General features: G+C 50.1%; 1 protein-coding gene across 13 annotated transcripts in view; it reads right to left on the reverse strand.

Annotated features, from left to right (window-relative positions):
- The window catches only part of LOC146786091 (eukaryotic translation initiation factor 4 gamma 1-like), a 1,219,153-nt gene that overhangs the window by 110,290 nt on the left and 1,089,858 nt on the right, over positions 1–19,005 (reverse strand). For all 13 annotated transcript variants that reach the window (XM_085635575.1, XM_085635572.1, XM_085635570.1 and 10 more), the window contains one exon: positions 5,998–6,132. In XM_085635575.1, the coding sequence (XP_085491701.1) occupies positions 5,998–6,132 (135 nt within the window). The remainder of the gene's footprint in view (positions 1–5,997; positions 6,133–19,005) is intronic.

Below are 19,005 nucleotides of genomic sequence, written 5' to 3' on the forward strand. Positions count from 1 at the left end.
GTCTCGTTTGGTGCGCTCGGTGCCGACGGGTTTTGCTGGCGTCGAAGGTGTGGTGGGCCTCGATCCGACCAGCGCTACTTTCATTTGAACCAATACAGCTTTTGGTTTCGGTTTCGAAGAAGGGAAACCAGCCGGTTTGGGCATTAATGGCTGCCGCTGAATGTCCGAGGCCGGGGCCGAAGAACTGCGGGATAGGTCTTGGGTAAGGCCCGAAGGCGATCCCTCGACCGGAGCCATAGACTGTTGCACTGGGCTTTCCTCAGTCTGTACGGGTAGGCCTTGCTCGTCACCGGAGCTACTCTTCGGCCCCTAAGGCCTCATTGTAGTCTCCTACCTCGGTGTCGTCTTCATCTCTGCGAAAGAGTGTTTCGTCGACGTCTTCCGATCCGGAGTCATGTTCGGAAGCGGGACTGGAGGGTAGGTTCTCCACTTCGACATCTTCGGTCTCGGCGCTGAAGATGTCAGCCGGGGCCGGTGCCGCTTGCTGCGCCTCGAGTCTCGCCGCTCGTCGATTCTGGAGAGTCTTCTTGGATCGAAATCGGGCACAGGCCATGCATGTAGATTCGTCGTGATCTGGTGAAAGGCATTTGTTGCACACCGGATGGACGTCGATGTGGGGATATTTCGCATTGCATACCGGACACCGCTTGAATGGTGTCCTCGATTCCATCGTCGATGTCGGGTCGATGGTCGGGCAAAATGCGAAAAAGTTGGTTCTGGAAGTTAGTAAACTAACAAAGATACTATCGATACCGATCGGGAACAGTACCGATGCGAACTAAAGGCCTTTTGGCCTGGAAAAAGTTTTTCCTAACTTGAGTCAAGATAAGCACATCCGAACCCAATGGCGGAAAAAAACAATCTGAGGATGGAGAGGATGCCCATGCGCACTGTAGTCCAGGGGAGGAGTCACCTATCCCAGGATACTTCGAAGACTCTTCCAGGACAACAACGTGCAAACATCCGGACCCAACACTAGGCGGCGATCTATGCACAGATATGAATTCAGCAGCCCACATGCCTCGAACACCATCGATACCGATCGGGAACAGTACCGACGCGAACTAAAGGCCTTTTGGCCTGGAAAAAGTTTTTCCTAACTTGAGTCAAGATAAGCACATCCGAACCCAATGGCGGAAAAAAACAATCTGAGGATGGAGAGGATGCCCATGCGCACTGTAGTCCAGGGGAGGAGTCACCTATCCCAGGATACTTCGAAGACTCTTCCAGGACAACAAAGTGCAAACATCCGGACCCAACACTAGGCGGCGATCTATGCACAGATATGAATTCAGCAGCCCACATGCCTCGAACATACACTTTATTTTACATATATATCTGTTGTGGTGTCCTTTCATTTGGTATTCAAGGGATTACAAATGGTATAACAGCTGGCTTCACATGCCATTCAGAGTTTAGCCTAAGACTGCTCTTGTCCATGCTACCACTAGGATAGCTGGTCTATAAGGTTGACTTTACAACCAATCACAATAAGGGTTGCTTGGACTGATAGAAGGTGTACACTAGAACTAGTGACATCATACATCAGGCCAACTTCTCACATAGTACATTCAAATGAATGGGCTTATTAAGGAAAATGCAGTTAATTACTTTTCAGATTACTTTTACTAACAGGGTTGGATCCTAGATTCAGCCCTGGGACATTTCCTGAGAACAGGTGAGTAAATGCGTTTTAGTTAGAAGTCCAATTTTTTAAGAATAATATTGCATTTTAAAAGTTGACCCGTAGAAACTTTTTCACATAGAATCACCAATGTTATCCTATGGGAGGAAATTCTCTTAGCAGGTAAGTTACTTTTGCGATACTTTTGTAATCCAGTGCTGGACTCCTAGATTCAGCACTGGGACATCTACTTAAAACATGCAAGTAATTAAGATTGTTGTTTGTATGATTTTTAAAGAACATTCTTGTATTTCAAAACTTGACAAACTTTTTCCACAAAGAACCCCCAATGTTATCCTAAGGAAGGAAATTCAATTCACAGGTAAGTTACTTTTTAGTTACTTTTCTTACTCTGTGCTGGACACCTGGGTTCAGCACTGGGACCTTTCCTGCAAACAATTGAGAACATTCGGTTAGGTTATTTGTACAATTTTTAAGGAATATTCTTAGTTTTCAAAAGTCGACACTTTGAAACTTTTTGGCAGAAAAAGGGTCAATGTTATCCTATGAGGAAAAACAGGTTATCGGTTTCAAGGTAAGTATTCAGTCTTTGAAGTTAAGGCTCAGAGGCGAGACTCAGGGGTCTCCCAGGGTCAGTGATGCACCGTTGCACCCCCAGTGGCACTAGGGCGGCCGGGTGAAGAGTGTTGAGGCCCAATGTTATCCTATGAAGGATAGCTGGGCTCCGGTCGGTGGTGGCTGGCAAGTAGGCCACAGGGTTGTGGTAGTAAAGCTCCTAGGGTTAAGCTCAGGGCAAGTTGGGGACCAAGTTAGCACAAAAGGGGCACCCTCAGCGGCGCTAGGGCAGCCGGTAGCAGGGTGCTGTTTTGAGGTCGGCTGCCTGGTTGATTTCAAAGGGGATCCTCCAGGACAAAGAAACACTGCAGGCTCTGGAACGAGGATCTTCCAGGAGTGACCACCACTTCGAGGGGCAAGTTGGGATGTAGAGGGATGGTTAGGCACAGTTGGGTTGGGCACACAAGGCTGTGGGGTGAAGGGTGCCTTTGGACGTCAGATTTTCTTACCCGCTCTGGTCGCGGTAGGGGGTCCTTTGGATTGAGGCTGCAGGCGTAGTCTGGAGAATTGAGGCAGGTCAGGATCGCAGGGGGGGGGGGGGGGGGCTCCTCATGGTGTTTGTTCACTCAAATACGGTCTGAGCTTGGCAGGTGCAGAGTGTGCTGGATTCGCAGTTTCTGACTGGCACCAGAAGCTGCAGTTTAAACAGGTCTGGTGTTCAAGGGAGAAAAAGGTTGGGAAGTGAATGCAGGCAGGTCTTCCGGGGTTTTTGAGGTTGCTGGCCGCTGAACAAGCCGGTGTTTCGCAGGAGCAGGTTTGAGGGGAGACAGGCCTGTAGGGCTGGGGCCAAGTCACCAGGCGTCGTCCTCTTGTTAGCTCTGCACTGCTTCTCGTCCTTTTCTTGTGGTTGCTGGATCTGAGGAAGGAAGGTTCAGGGTGCCCCTAAATACTACATTTAGGGGTGTTACAGGTAGGTAAAGGGCAGGGACCAATGGGTCCCCTTCCCTGGGGTGGGTACACCCCCTATTCTGCTACTCTCCAGTGGGAGGGGGGCAGGAGCCAGTCCCTGGTTGGCTAGATCCCCCTATCCTCAAGATGGCGGGGACTCTAGGTTGCGCTTCACCTCGCCTCCCCCACCTTAGGGGTGGAGTTGGAAGAGGTGGGCACACCTCTCTTCCTCACTTTTCCCCCCCACCGATTCTCACGCCAAAAGTGGGGGGTAGAACCAGTGGGGACCAGTTGCTGAAAGCAGCAAATGGTCTGGAGAGGCTCACAAAGGCAGTATATGCCTTTGAAGCTTCTCCTTCGTGAACCCTGCCCATCCTGGGGGAGGAAGCTTGGCACCTCGTCCCAGGATGTGCATTGTTTCAGGCTCCCAAAAGCAGCAAGCTCTCGACCCAAGGGTCCAGAAACATGTCTGGTGGTGGTAGCCTGCACAGCCACTCAGTCAGGTCACTGGTAGTTGGCCGTTTTTCAGGGAGCATCTCCAAGATGCCCTCTGTGGTGCATTTTAGATTAAATCCCACACTAGCATCAATGTGGATTTAATGTGCTGAGAAGTGCGATACCAAACTTCCCAGTCTTCAGTGTAGTCATTATGGTGCTGTGGAGTTCGTAATGACAACCTCCCAGCACCATATAGTCTTAATGGCAGCACTGCACTTACAGGGCCCAGGAATGGACCTGGGCACTGTAGGGGTACAGGGCTCATGCACCTGTACCCTCACCACTGGCATAGGGCACCCAGCTAGAGGGGTGACTGATGTATGCCGGGGCAGTGGTTTGTGGGCATGGCACACAGGGATGTGTGCCATGTCGACTGTTTTGTTCTGCACCCAGACACTCAGCCTGCAAAGGCAGTGCGTGAGTGAAAAGGTGCAGGGCCTCTAAGGGTGGCACAATAAGTGCTGCAGCCCTTAGGGGCCTTCCCTGGTCACAGGGCCCTGGGTACCTGTGGTGCCATATACCAGGGGTCTACCTTTGGCCAGGGATGCCAATTGGGTTTAGGCTTCAATGCAATTTTAGGGAAGGAATATAGGCCCTGGGTACCTGATCAGCAGGAGCCCAGGGCACACTCAAAGAACATCAGCAATTCAGAAAAAAGTGGGCCATACCATGCAGAAAAAGGGCACTTTCTCACAACTGACCTTCCCCTCTCTCTGAAGTCCCACTAGCAGACTGTGCTTGCTGGCGCACTGCGAATCTTTTCTTGTCGCTTAGAGTGTGCCTGGAAAATCTCCTGCAGATGTCACAGGAATCAGGAAGAGGAGTGGAAGGCAGATGATGCAGACCTCATGAGGGTCTGTTTTTGCCTTTTTTCTGCCACAGCGAGGACACTTAAAGGCATTTTGATTGACCAAATGCCTGTTATCTGTCAAAAAATCACAGAAAAAGTAGAAAAAGCAAAAAGACCTATAGAAGTCACTAATATTTGAGAAAAAAAACCCATATAAAATAGTTGCGCTCAATGCTTCAGAGTCCTGTCAGCAGAAGCCAGAAAAAAGAAGTGAAGTAACTGCCATGGCATGATGAGATACTGGCGGTCTCTGGCTTCTTAAAGGTATGGCTTCTATTTTAGTCATGACGGCCTATGGGGCTACTCTGTCCTGCTCTTCGTCATCTCCATCATAAAAAGGGGGTTTAAGAAGGAGATTTGTAGTGTCAAATTATACTCATATTTAATGTATTGGCCCTTTTTAGACTTAATGATGAAGAATCTGGCAATTGCAGGCTAGGTATATAAGCTGCATTATCTGTCTTTTTCATAAGTGTCTTTACAGGACTTCTTGAAGAAAGGTGAAAAACTCCACTTCAGATATATATGGACAAACTGCTCCGGGGTCCCTACAGGTGGGCTGAACTATTCAGTGCTTATGACTATACATGGAAATTCCCTAGGAGAGAACAGATGTTTATTTCCCAACTCAATGGTACTTATTTTATCCATGTCAGGATGAAAGGCTGAGTAGACCCGATGGGATTTTAACCTGCAACGATGAGGGCACACACAGGCCCCTACAGTGGACGCATTAGACCACCAAGTCACCAGATCCATCTGTAAAAAGAAGATAAATGCAGTAATACAGATGTGGTTCTGGGTTGTAGGAAGGGGAGTACCCATGCTCTTGCCCTGTGGTCTGACATTTTACACCTTTAATTGTCCTGGTCTGTATGTCACACCAAATGGGTCAGATTTTCTCTTGTTCAGTTTCAAGCACCTTCACATTCAGCAAGATTTTGCTACGGAATGTATGCTGGAGGCGTATTGCAGCTTTAAGGTTCACTGTAAACTCAACAGTGATTTATAGTTCAGTCTTCGATGAGCACTGTTCTTGCTGGATACTTTGCAGATGGGATGTCATGGACAGATGTTTTCACTTAGTAGATGGTGGATGTTGTGAGGCCCTCTTAAAGGGTAAATGCATTGCTAAGCCTTCATATTTATAAGCAGAGGTGAAGATGGTGGTGCCAGAAGTTCTCAGTACCTCAAGTTCAGGTGCTGAGGGGCCCGTGGGATTTTTTTGTGGAACCTTTTGGGGACGTTAAGAGGCACATGATGATAAATCCAGTTAAAGATGCTGAAGGTTTTCATAATTAAACAGTGCACACAAAGCATTTTTGCAATTATAAGGTTACATGGGACTAACTCAGTTATAACAGGAAATGATTCAATCATATAAATGTAAGAAAGATCAAGGCTAGAAAATCAGATCACACAGATACCTACTTCTGGTACAATTGCATAATCCTAAAGATTATATTCAACTACAACAGCACTCCCAAATGTTGGAACCCACCTCGATCCAGTCAAATATTCTTTGGTTGTTGGGGTTTTCTTTCAGTAGTTTTTCCATTTGATTGCAAAGGTCATCGGATGACAACTCTTTTCGACTCGGTGTCTCAGTCTCATCTCCTAAGGTGTACTCCACTTTCTGTTGGGGAAGAATGAATGCAAATAGATTAATCCTACTGGAAGGGCATTACATAAACACTCCAGATTGCAGTCAGTTATCTGCCATAAATCTGCAAACTCATTGCATCAGTTTCACCACAAGGAAAATGTTACATGTTCTATTTTCGCATCACACATACTGCTATTTGACATCCAGTCTCAGCTATTAAGTTTTCTTAATGTTTTTTCATTCACAAACAAGGAAGGAGATATGAGATGTAGGGAAATGACTCTGTATGGTCACCCCAAAGTTTTTCAACTGATGCTGTTGGCTTTTCGACTCAGTGCACTAAGGTCTGCTAATCAGACCTCAGTGCCACAGCCCTAAACGTGTATGTCGAATTGGCTATACCCAATTAGAAATGGCTAACTTACCTGCAAATCCCTAGTAAATGATACCGTTAACCAGGCCATATAAAAGTTATTGGGGTACCCAAGTGGTTGCAGCACTGATTGTGCCACCCGAGGTCCCCCAGGTAAAACCAGTACTCTTTTTAAAAAAATATATAATTAGGTTTTTTTTAACACCCCCCCCCCAAACCCCTCCCCCACCCCTACAAACTTTACCAGAACAAAGACAATTTTTAGCTTGTATAATTCATCAAAAAAACCCATAAGGTTCAAAGGTGCAGAGCAGTTTAACATGTATACAATACAGTTAAATCTAAAAATCGATAGTTCTTACTTGGCTAACATTTCTCCATATTACCCTCTAGGTGTGATTTTGTATCCATTGCAGCAGTGGATCCCAGATCAACAAACCTCTTTTACGCTTATGACGTCCTTTCCTTTTATATATGGCTACCTCTAGGCTGCATGATGCCAGCAAACGGGCTCTCCATTGCTGGAATGCCAGTGGATTCGGGTCTAGCCAGGCTGAAGCTATGCATAACCTTAAAATGGCCATGGCCACAAAAATCAGTCCTTGCATATGTTTCGGCCGGGTAGCATTTGCTATACCCAACAATCTTTCCTTGGTTGTGTTACTTACTCCCGTTTTAAATATTTCTGATACCAAGTCGGAGATTTCTGCTGTCAAATTTGACAATGCATTACAAGAGGCGAACATATGCACAGTACTAGACTCAAACAGTGTGCATCGTGGACAAGTTGTACCCTTTCCGGTCCCCCATTTTGCTATTTTATTAGGGGTGTAATACAGTGTAAGGAATAGGCTACTTACCAGTATGCATCTGTTCTTGGCATGTAGAGCTGCAGATCTATACACTGTGCATAGATCACCATCTGATGTTGGGCCCGGATGTTTGCAGTTTGTTTTCCCTCTTGAAAGTCTTTGGAAGTCACGAGTTCGGTGACTCCTCCCTTGGTTCGTATTGCGCATGGGCTTCGGCTCCATCCTCAGATTGTTTTTCGCCAGCAAGGAAAGATGGAGCGTAGTGGTAACAGTAAAGAAACCCATGTGTGTTGTATCTAAATAGGATAAGACTGGAACGGATACAGGTAGCCGGGGAGGCGGGTGGGCGTGTATAGATCTGCAGCTCTACATGCCAAGAACAGATGCATACTGGTAAGTAGCATATTCCGTTCGTGGCATATGAGCTGCAGATTATACACTGTGCATAGATTATATAGCAGTACCCAACCCTAGCGGCGACCACCGGTATCCGTTGCAGTAGTTTGGAACAGTGTTTCGAGTACAGCCTGGCCCACAGTAGCTTGTGGCTTGGTTTGCACATCTACACAGTAATGTTTTGTGAAAGTGTGCGGCGTTGACCATGTGGCTGCTTTGCATATGTCATCTAGTGGTATGTTTCCTAGAAAAGCCATAGAAGCCCCTATCTTTCTTGTCGAGTGGGCTTTAGGGGGAACAGATAGCGTTCGATTTGCTTTGTGGTAGCAAATCTGTATGCATTTTACAATCCACCTGGCTAACCCGGATTTAGAAATAGGGTTGCCTTTATGTGGTGGAGAGAAGGAGACAAATAGCGGTTTGGTTTTCCTGAAAGGTTGTGTGCGTTGGATGTAGTAAAGTAAAGCCCTTTTTACATCCAGTGTGTGTAACGCTTTTTCCGCAACAGTTTGAGGTTGTGAGAAAAAGACTGGTAATTCTACCGGCTGGCTTAAATGGAATGGAGAAATGACTTTGGGTAGAAATTTTGGGTTGGTGCGGAGTACAACCTTTAATGATGCATTTGGAGAAAAGGTTCCTGTATAGTAAGTGCTTGTATTTCACTAACCCTTCTGAGGGAAGTGATGGCCACTAGAAAAGCTGTTTTCCATGTGAGAAACTGGAGCTCACATTTATGTAATGGTTCGAAAAGGGGTCCCCTTAACCGTGTGAGAACTATATTCAAATTCCAGACCGGTGAGGGTGGTACTCTGGGTGGAATTACTCTTTTGAGGCCTTCCGTAAAGGCCTTGATGGCAGGCACCCTGAAAAGTGATAGGTGCTGCCTGTTCTGTAAGTAAGCAGCAATGGCAGCGAGGTGTAACCTAATGGAAGTATAAGCTAGGTTACACCTTTGTAGGTGGAGTAAATAACCTATGATGTGCTGTATGGACACATTTAAAGGATTGAGTGTGTTGTTGTGGCAGTAAACAACAAATCTTTTCCACTTTGCAGCATAGCATGCCCTAGTAGTAGGGTGTCTAGCTTCCCTGATAATGTTCATGCAATCAGGGGGAAGGTTAAGGTATCCAAATTCTAGGACCTCAGGAGCCAGATCGCAAGGTTGAGCTGAGCTGGGTCTGGGTGCCTGATCTCTCCATGGTTCTGGGTTAGGAGGCATGGTGAGAGGTGTAGCTTTTGGTGTGGTACTACTGAGAGTTCCAGCAATGTGGTGTACCACGGTTGTCAGGCCCATGTTGGAGCCACTAGGATCAGTGTTAGGGAATACTGTTGTAGCCTTCGAACCACTAATGGAATTAGTGGGAGAGGTGGAAAAGCGTATGCAAATTTGTTTGACCAGTTCATCCATATCGCATTGCCTTTGGACAATGGGTGTGGATATCTGCCGGCGAAGATTGGGCATTTTTTGTTTTCGTGGGTGGCGAATAGGTCTATGTGTGGATGCCCCAACTTCTGAAAGAACGGGTGAAGGAGTAGTTTCTTTTCTGTAACTCCAGTTCTGTAGTAGGGGTATCTCTGTTATAGTCATAATCTAGTGAATAGTCCCGCCCATGTGTGCGGACCCCGGAGCAATAACAAATCTCTTAAATTGTCAAGTCATGCAGACCTGCATCAACACTTAAGAGAGAATTTCAAAGACAGATAATGCAGCCTATATCCACAGGCTACACCGTCCAGTACTTCAACTAGAAAGAATTCCACCAGCAACCACCAACAGCACTGCCTGTCCAGCTTTTTCCATAGAGAAAAAACCTGCCTCTTCCAGCAAAAGCCTCTGGAATGATAGAGAGGAAGGAATGGACAGAAAAGCCCCATAGGCTGCCATTATGTGGCTCAGAACAGGATACTGTGCCTTTAAGAAAACTTTCCAGAACTTTCCAGTATCCCAGAATGCACAGCAGGTCCCTTTTACTTTCAGTGCTTTTTGAAGGCGTAGCACGCCAGACCTGTAGCATTCCTTATATTAACATTCATCTCTCCACCGGGGAGGAGGGCGGGCGCTTATGACCATAACCGAGATACCCCTACTACAGAACTGGAGTTACAGAAAAGAAACTATCTTCTGTAGTAGGGGATCTCTGTGTATAGTCATAATCTAGTGAATAGAATGGCAAGCCTATCCCCACACAAAAACGGCAGTGGAGAAGATTACAAAATAACACCACTACTGTGCGAACAAATTTCGCAGCGAAGCCTGCCCAACCTGAGCATCTGCCCTGGCATCCGCGTCCAGACAGTAATGCGCAGCAAAGGTATGGACCGACTTCCAAGTGGCCGCCTTGCAGATTTCTGCAATCGGAACATTACGCAGCAAAGCAGTCATGGCAGCTTTGCCCCTGGTGGAATGAGCCTTAGGTTTACCCCCTAAGGTCTTATTAGCCTTTTGGTAACAACTGTATACAGGACACAATCCACCGAGAGATGGACTGTTTGGAGGTAGCAAGACCGGTCCTGACTGATCCATAATTGATAAACAATTGGTCTGACCTACGAATATCTTTGGTCTTAAGTCTGACAGGAGGGAACACTTTCTTCAAGCCTTCCAAAAAATCCTTGACCACAGGGATCTGAAAGAAGGAAGTCTGTGAAGGGCATTTCCTGTAAGCAGTCAAAGCAGCGAGATGAACCTTAATGGAGTGGAGATTAAGGCCAGACTGCGCCAAATGTAAAAGATATGGAAGGATGACATCTTCCTTACAGGTCGTCGGGTCAAAGTTCTTGGATTTGCACCAGATGCAGAATCTCTTCCACTTGTAAGCATAGGAAGTCCTAGTGGAAGGACGTTTAGCCTCCTTCAGTATGCCCATACAATCTTCTGGTGGATTCAAATGGCCATATTGCACTATCTCAGGAGCCATGCCGCCAAACTCAAAGACGAGAGGTTGGGATGCACCATCCGCCCCCCCCGAACTTCGTGAGAAGGTCCGGCCTGCACGGCAGCCGCATGTGAGGAAGGAGAGACCGGTGAAGCAGGTCCGTGAACCACCACTGCCTGGGCCATTCCGGGGCAATCAGGATCATCCGCGCCCCGGACTTCGACAGTTTGATGAGCACTGCCGGAATCAGGGAAATGGGTGGAAAAGCGTACAGAAAGCTGTTCAACCAGTCGATCCATAGCGCATTCCCCAGCGTCCCCTTCTGGTAGTACCTGGATGCAAAGTCTCGGCATTTGCTGCTTTCGGCGGTGGCGAACAGATCTACGTCTGGAGTCCCCCACCTTGCGAAGACTTCTCCTAGCACCTCGTCGTTTATGACCCATTCGTGGTTCTCCTGAAGCAGCCTGCTCAGCGCGTCCGCCTGAACATTCTGCACCCCCGGCAGATGCGTGGCCGTGATCATCAGTCCACGGGCCAGAAGCCAGCGCCAGATCGCCTGCGCTTCCTGCGACAGAGTGCGCGATCTCGACCCCCCTTGCTTGTTGAGGTAATACATCGTGGTTGTATTGTCCGTCTGTATCAGCAACGAGTTGGTCTGGAAGGACGGATGGAAGGCCTTCAATGCCAAGTACACGGCTCTGAGTTCCAGGAAATTGATGTGGTACGTCGACTCCAACGGGGACCACTTTCCTTGTATCTAAGTCTCCGGAGTGCGCTCCCCAACCTTGGAGAGACGCATTTGTCACGATAGCTGTCTCGGGAATGTCCTTGTGGAAGGGAACCCCCCTGAGGAGATTCTCCGCCGAACACCACCATTTCAGAGACTGAAGAGCATGTAGAGACATGAACTGGTTATCTGATCCCATTGATCCTCCAAGCACTCCTGCAGTGGTCTCATGTGCAGCCGTGCGTGCGGTGTGAGGAAGATACAGGAGGCCATCGACCCCAGCAGCGAAGACACCTTCCTCACTGTCGCCGAAGGAGCGGCCATGAGGTCCCGAGCCTTCCGAAAGAGCGATAACTGTCTCTCCTCCGAAGGAGACACGCTTGCTGACCGTGTATCGATGGAGGCCCCCCAAGTAGTGTATGCACTGGACCGGAGTCGGGACAGATTTGGACATGTTGACGTGTAACCCCAGCTTGTTCAAGAGAACGCACGTCCTCCGGAAGTGCGCCTGCACTTCTGAAAAAGATGAGGCCTTGATCAACCAGTCGTCCAGGTACGGGTAGACAAACACCTTGTTACTTCGCAGGTGCGCCGCTACCACGGCCATGCACTTCGAGAAGGTCCTGGGCGCAGACTTTAGCCCAAATGGTAGTACCGTGTATGGATAATGATTGGCGCCGACTTGGAACCGCAGGAACTTCCTGTGTTTCCGTGCAATGGGCACATGGAAGTACGCATCTTGTAGGTCTATGGCACAGAGCCAGTCTCCCTGTTGCAGCCGAGGGTAAATCTGATGCAACGACAGCATGCGAAACTTCTCTCTGCGAATCCATTTGTTTGCTTGCCGCAAATCCAGAATGGGCCTGAACTCGTTCTTGTCCTTCTTGCGAACTAGGAAGAAACGAGAGTACAGACTTCTTCCCCTTTGAGACAGAGGTACGTCTTCCACCGCCTTTTTCCTCAACAGGATGTCTGTCTCCGCCTGGAGCTCCCGCAGTTGATACTGTGAGCTTACCGGCGGAATCACTGGAGGCGGGCTGATGAACCGAAGACTGTATCCATTGCAAACAATATTCAGCACCCACTTGTCCAGAGTAATTTTTCTCCACTCTGCCGGAAAAAATGTAATGCTTCCCCCCACTGGAGTGGGTAACGGTTGCAGGGGAAGTAAATGCTCAGGGCCGCGACCCGGCCGGGCCCTTGGTAGCCGGAGCGGACTGCTGGCCACCTCTACCCTTCTGGCGTTTCTGGAAGGGTTTACGGAACTGCTGCTGCTGTCCCGAGGCCTGCCCACGCCCTCTGCCCGCAGACCCGAACCGTCTCTGGAAGGGGCGTTTCTTCTTTTCTAGCTTCTCCAACCCGACAGCCATCAGGGTCTCCGCCTCCGTCTTCATGCAGGCCATCTCATCGTCCGCATGCTGGCCGAACAAGGTTTCCCCAGAGAAAGGTAGATTGGCCACTCTCTGCTGAGCCTCCGGCTTGAGCGAGGTAAGGCGAAGCCACGCGTGCCGTCGTTGTTGGACGCCATGACAGTACCCATGCGCCGCCAGCACGGACACATCGGCTGCCTGGTTGGAGACTAGCATCCCTTCGCGCAAAGTCTCCAGGAAGTCTTCCCTCTTAACACGAGGCAGCAGCTCCGCATACTGCTGGAGAGACTCCCACAGGGCACCGTCGTAACGCCCCAACAGAGCCCCGGCACTTGCCGCCTTCATGGTGGTGGCAGCCATACCACAGACCTTCCTGCCCGCCGAATCCAGCCAGCGGCTTTCCTTGTCGGGCGGAACTGTCGATGAGGGGGTGGTAGCATGCTGCTTCCTAGCTGCCGTTACAAGGACTGAATCCGGCTTAGGGTCCGTCCTCAAAAAGGTCGGGTCCGAGTCCGGAGCCCGATACTTCTTCATAAGCCGGGAGGGGGCGGATTTCGTCACAGCCGGAGTGAGGAACAACTCCATAGCGGGCTCCACCAGTCCCGGCACGAGAGGCAGCAGGGGGTGAGACAGGTGCTTCTTGTGCAGCGTCTCGAAAATCACGGACGTCGTAGGTGTCGTACCGTCACCGTGATTCCCAACTTGGCTGCACCTCTCAGCAGCACCTCCTGGAAGGAGACCAGAGCGTCAACTGGTGACACCCTCGTCCCAGGTGATTCCGACAGCGTCGGTGAGAAGTCCCTGGCCGATGATAGAGTTCGCGATCTGGATCTGCACCTCCTGTGGCGCCGTCTCGATGTTGACGAACGCCCACAGCTCCGCGATTTCCCTCTTCATCTGGAGCGGGATCTTCTTGGCTTCGGTCTGTCCGCCGGGCCCGGCGACGGTGGCTGACCCTGGCGCCGCGGCTTAGGCGTTCCCTGCGGCGGCGGCGGATACCTGGGCAATGAAACCGATCGCGCCGGAGCCGGTGGTGGGCCCGAAGGCCTGCGAGGCGGAATAGCAGGCGGAGGAGGAGATGGAGGTGGCGGCGTCAGTGGAGGAGGAGGCGGCGTATACACCACTGAGTACCCCGAGCCCGGAGACTCAGTCGAGGGACTCCTGGTGTCTGGGCGCCCCCGGCGCCTCCTAGACGTCGATGAATCCTTCCTCGACGCCGAGCGCCTCCTCGACGCCGGGCCTGATCTCAACGTCGATGCCTCGACGGAGATGTTGACGGCGTCGACGCAGACGATGCCGAAGTAGTCGGTCCGATCAGTTCCCTAGACGTCGAACGTCGACGTCGCTTCTCCCCAGAGCCCTGGGGGGACGGTTGTAGGAGAGTAGGGTCTGCAATCCTATGATCACCCCAGATTTTTGCTTTTTGCTTCATTGGTTTATGACTTTCCCTGGCTGTGGGCCTGCTAATCAGACCCACAGCCTACCTGTTCTCTATCTAAATTGACACACATGTACCTTAGGTGCATTTACTAATTGGAACTGGGCCACCTTATCAGTCCCTGTATCAGCATACCTTAGGTATCCAGGGCATAGGTGTACCCAGGGCCTACCAGGGGCTGCAGCATGTATTATGCCACCCCTGGCTGGCCACCCAAATCTGACACAACTGGCTGCACGACGGCTGGGGCAAGGTGGTGTAATCACCCTTTGCTTTAGATATAGTATTCCTATATCTAGCCCTAAAATGGACACATGTATTCCTATCAGTCACTCCTATGGCAGGCCTTATCAATCCTGAAGGCAGAGTGCTTGGAATTATGTGAGATGGTGCTCTGGCATGAGCTGAGCCCGTCTGCAGCTTGCGGAACCAAGTCCTAATAGCTGTTCCAGGATAACGCGTACCATATACTCTTAAGTGCACTATAATCCTCGCGGTTATTTGCTAACTTTGGTATCGCATTATCAAAACATGTCGAGTAAGGTGTCATACGAATTGGAATACTAACCCCTCGTCAATTCTGGCGACGGGGTTAGCATTCCACCCTTCTAGAGGGACACGACATGTATGTAACTGAACCCCGGTTAAAATTAACTCGAGCCTCAGCAGCACAAAATGGATGCCGCCACTACAGACACAAGTCTGACCTCCTGCTGCTGGGAGTCCTTCCAGCAAGGAGAGCTTGGACAAAGGGTTTCCTGTCAGGGGCGGTGCTAGTACCATCCCAGACAGGATTTTGTGTATCCCAGGTAGGCAGGGCTGAGAGGAAGGTGACTGCAAGTGGCACCCCGGTGCCCACTGTGCATAGGCCGGCTCAAACCAGTTCCAGGGGCACCCCAGCCCCTGAGCTGGGAAGAGACCGGACAAAGGAGAGGGGTGTAACCACCCCCCTCCTGGTCCCACCCATAGGCAGGACCTAGTCACAGGCCAGCCCCTTTTCTTAGGATAAATTGGATAATTCTAAATCTTGAACTACTTTCCACGAAAGGAACTCTGGACTATTCTGAAGACTCAACCTTGTGGCTAAGGAGTAGCCACCCTGCACCAGCAGGCACCACCTAAGCGCTTGCGGTTTGCTGTACGTCTGTCCTCCGGATCAAGACTGACCAAGCTCAACGAGACCCGGATTCCCTGCCACCTCTGACCTCTATCTGCATCATCAGCCCAGCTGAGATTCGTGGGTGTGACGAGACCTGCGGGACCGGCCATCTTCTGAAACTGCACGACGCTTATCAGGCACGACCGCCGAGGGATCCGAGTGAGTGCTTTTTGGGGTTTGAGAAGCCCCAACCCTGAGCAGCCCCAGCACCGAAGTCCAGCCCCCCCCCCCCAGCATCCATGAGAATTCCGTGGGGGCCCTTCTGCTCTTTGCTGCTCACCACGTTGTCCGGTCACTTGCCGTTGGCTAGTGGCCCTCCTTACGACGCACCACGACGTTTTCCCCGCTGGTCTGGTTGCTCCAGACTGGCCCTTGCTCCCCTCCAACAGAGGAGCACCCCGGACCCTCCTGGTCCACTCCAGACGCCATCTTGACTCCACCGCGTGGGCTTGCCTTTGCCAAGGCTTGTTGCTCCAATCCTGGACCCAGCATCGCCGACAGCAGACACCTTCGTGGGACAGCTCGCCCCGCCAGCCTGGTCGCCGACAACGCCTCCTGGTCCGAGGGACAGCAGAGTCCAGCGTCTCCCACTCACCTGGCCGAGGTGACTTCCTCCGGTGCCATCCCGGTGCCCACACAATCACTGGCTAGTGATTAAGAACTGAGTCCCCTCTGCTTTCAGGTCATCTCCAGCATCGATCCAGGCTTGGATCCCTCCGAATATCTTCACTGGTCACCTGCCAGCAACTACTTCTTTCAGGCTCCAGAGACTTCAACGAGGATTCCCGACGTCTTTTGAACCCTATGCAGCCGCAGCCTCTGGGCTAGGTAACCCGAGCATTTCGGTGCTCCAACGTAGGTTCACTATCGAAGTGTCCAGATCCTTTTTCGTTTTCAGTCTAGCTGGTCGGATTCGTCCGAAAACAGTAACTTTAGAAACGCTAGCGTCCATAGACTTCTTCCCGCATGAGAGTGCACACTCTGCACCTGATCTCCCTAGGCCTCCTGCTCCTAACCTTAGAGTTCAGTAGTGTAGTCCTAGCGATCCTGAAGCCTCTGGATCTGGTTACTCACCTGCTAGCATTTCGCATTCCACTTTTAGTGTATATGGTTTTTCGTGCCCCTCGGGCATTTGTGTAAATTGTGCAACTTGAAGTATTTCCTTAAGAGTTTTGTATTGTGCTTAGCTCCCTGACTCATAAAGAGCCAGGGTAGTCTTGTTATAAATAAACATCCTTTATTTTCATAACAACTTGATAGTGTCCTTTCACTTGGTGTTCAAGGGGTAAATGTGATGGTAAAACAGCTGGCTTAACACGCTCTCTAGAGTTTAGCTTAAAGACTGCTCTTGTCCATGCTACTAGGATAGCTGGTCTATAAGGTTGACTTACAGTCAATCATCAATAAGGGTCGTTTGGTATGATACACAGTGATCACTAGAATAGTGAGCACTATACATCAGGCCAACTTCTCACAACGGTGAACACAGTGTGGTCATCCCTCTCGACGCCTTAGCCGACGTCATCGACGCCGGTGGAGAGTGGGGGCGTTTGCCGGTCTTCCTGCCCCTGGGGAGCCCCCTAGAGGACTCAGCATGGGCAGAATCAGCCCCTCCTGACCCACCTTGTGCCTTCAGCCTTCTGTCCTCCAGGACTTGGAGCCTGATCTTCATTCTTTCCCTCAGGGTCCTGGCTGAAAAAGAGTGGCAGATATCACACTCTTCAGGCACATGGGATTGGGGAAGGCAGCCTATACACACACCTCGTGTGGATCTGACTTAGCCTTCTTCCTGTCGCACTCTGGGCACTTGTCGAACAAGCCAGGCATGTTGGAAGCACCCGAACACTAAACACTTGAAAAAGTTGACAAAAAACACCAATAAACCCTTGAAAAGGGAGAGCTCAATGCTCCAGGGTCCTGCTAGCAGGAGCCGGAAAAAAGAACTGAAAGTAAAAGGGACCTGCTGTGCATTCTGGGATACTGGAAAAGTTCTGGAAAGTTTTCTTAAAGGCACAGTATCCTGTTCTGAGCCACATAATGGCAGCCTATGGGGCTTGTCTGTCCATTCCTTCCTCTCTATCACTCCAGAGGCTTTTGCTGGAAGAGGCAGGTTTTTTCTCTATGGAGAAAGCTGGACAGGCAGTGCTGTTGGTGGTTGCTGGTGGAATTCTTTCTAGTTGAAGTACTGGACGGAGTAGCCTGTGGATATAGGCTGCATTATCTGTCTTTGAAATTCTCTCTTAAGTGTTGATGCAGGTCTGCATGACTTGACAATTTAAGAGATTATTTTTTATTGCTCCGGGGTCCGCGCACATGGGCGGGACTATTCACTAGATGATGACTAAACACAGAGATCCCTTACTACAGAACTTGTGGGTGAAGTTCCCACTTGTGGATCTGCTGCGTTTGTCTGCTGAGCAGATCTGCCACGGTGTTTTGGACTCCTGGGACGTGTTGGGCCAGGAGAAAGATTTTTTGTGGAATTGCCCATCTCCACATGCTCTGTGCTAGCTGAGAGAGCTGTGGAGAGTGTGTGCCCCCCTGCTTTTGAATGTAGTACATGGGAGTCATGTTGTCTGTGCGAATGAGGACTGCCTTGCCTGAAATCTGCGTCTGGAAGGATTTTAGGGCGAGGAAGATTGCTAGCAACTCCAGATGGTTGATGTGGAGTAATTTATGTTGTGGCGTCCATGTGCCCTGTGCTGTGAGATGTAACAGATAAGCTCCCCAGCCGGAGAGCGATGCGTCTGTTGTGAGGATTATCTGTGGGACCGGGTCCAGGAACGGTCGACCTCTGGAAAGGTTTGTGGTGTTCCACCACTGCAGAGAGCGATGGGTGCGACTGTCTACCAACACCAGATCTGCCAGTTGTCCCTGGGCCTGCTTCCACTGGCGCGATAAGCACTCTTGGAGTGGACGCATCTGGAGTCTTGCATGTGGCACTATGAAGATGCAAGAGGCAATCATCCCTATCCCAACACTCTTGCTGGGAGAGAGTGTTGAGATATGAATTTTTGACGCAGAGCCTGTATCTTTGCAATACTGGCAGGATTGGGATTGGCTATGGCTTTTGAGGTGTCTATGGTGGCACGGAGGTATTTTGTGTGTGATGGTACCAGGTGGGATTTTTGATGGTTCACCGTGAACCCTAGTTGGTGGAGTAGTTGGACTGTAGCGGCGGTATGTTGCACACATTGTTCGTAGGACGTGGCTTTTATTAGCCAGTCGTCCAGATACGGGAAGAAATGAATGTGCTGTCTTCTGAGGTGTGCAGCCACTACTGCTAGGCACTTGGTGAATACCCTTGGTGAACAAGTTACTTACCTTCGGTAACGATGTATCTGTAAGAAACATTAGTTAGTTAGATTCCTCACCTTAGAATATCCCCAGGCGTCCGACTGGATCCGGAAGATTTTGCGTCAGCAATACCCCTTGCGCGTCGCTAGGCGTCGTCTGCGGCTCCGCGTCAGTCGTCGTGCGCCGGGATGACGTCGGAGTACTTAGACGCCGCCCTCGCGCGCTGACGTCAGTTCTTGTACATAGCCTTCCGCGCCAGGAACGCAGAGCCATGCAAAGACCGACACTGGTGCCAAAAATAAAATCTAGGGGCCTGAAAAGGATAACCTTAACCCTAGATGTCAGTTCGCAGAACGGGGAGGATGGGTGGGTCGTTGAACTAACTAATGTTTCTTACAGATACATCGTTACCGAAGGTAAGTTACTTGTTCATCTGAAAGAAACACGTTAGTTAG

Source organism: Triturus cristatus, chromosome 11, assembly GCF_964204655.1.
Source record: "Triturus cristatus chromosome 11, aTriCri1.1, whole genome shotgun sequence".
NCBI classification, from domain to species: domain Eukaryota; kingdom Metazoa; phylum Chordata; class Amphibia; order Caudata; family Salamandridae; genus Triturus; species Triturus cristatus.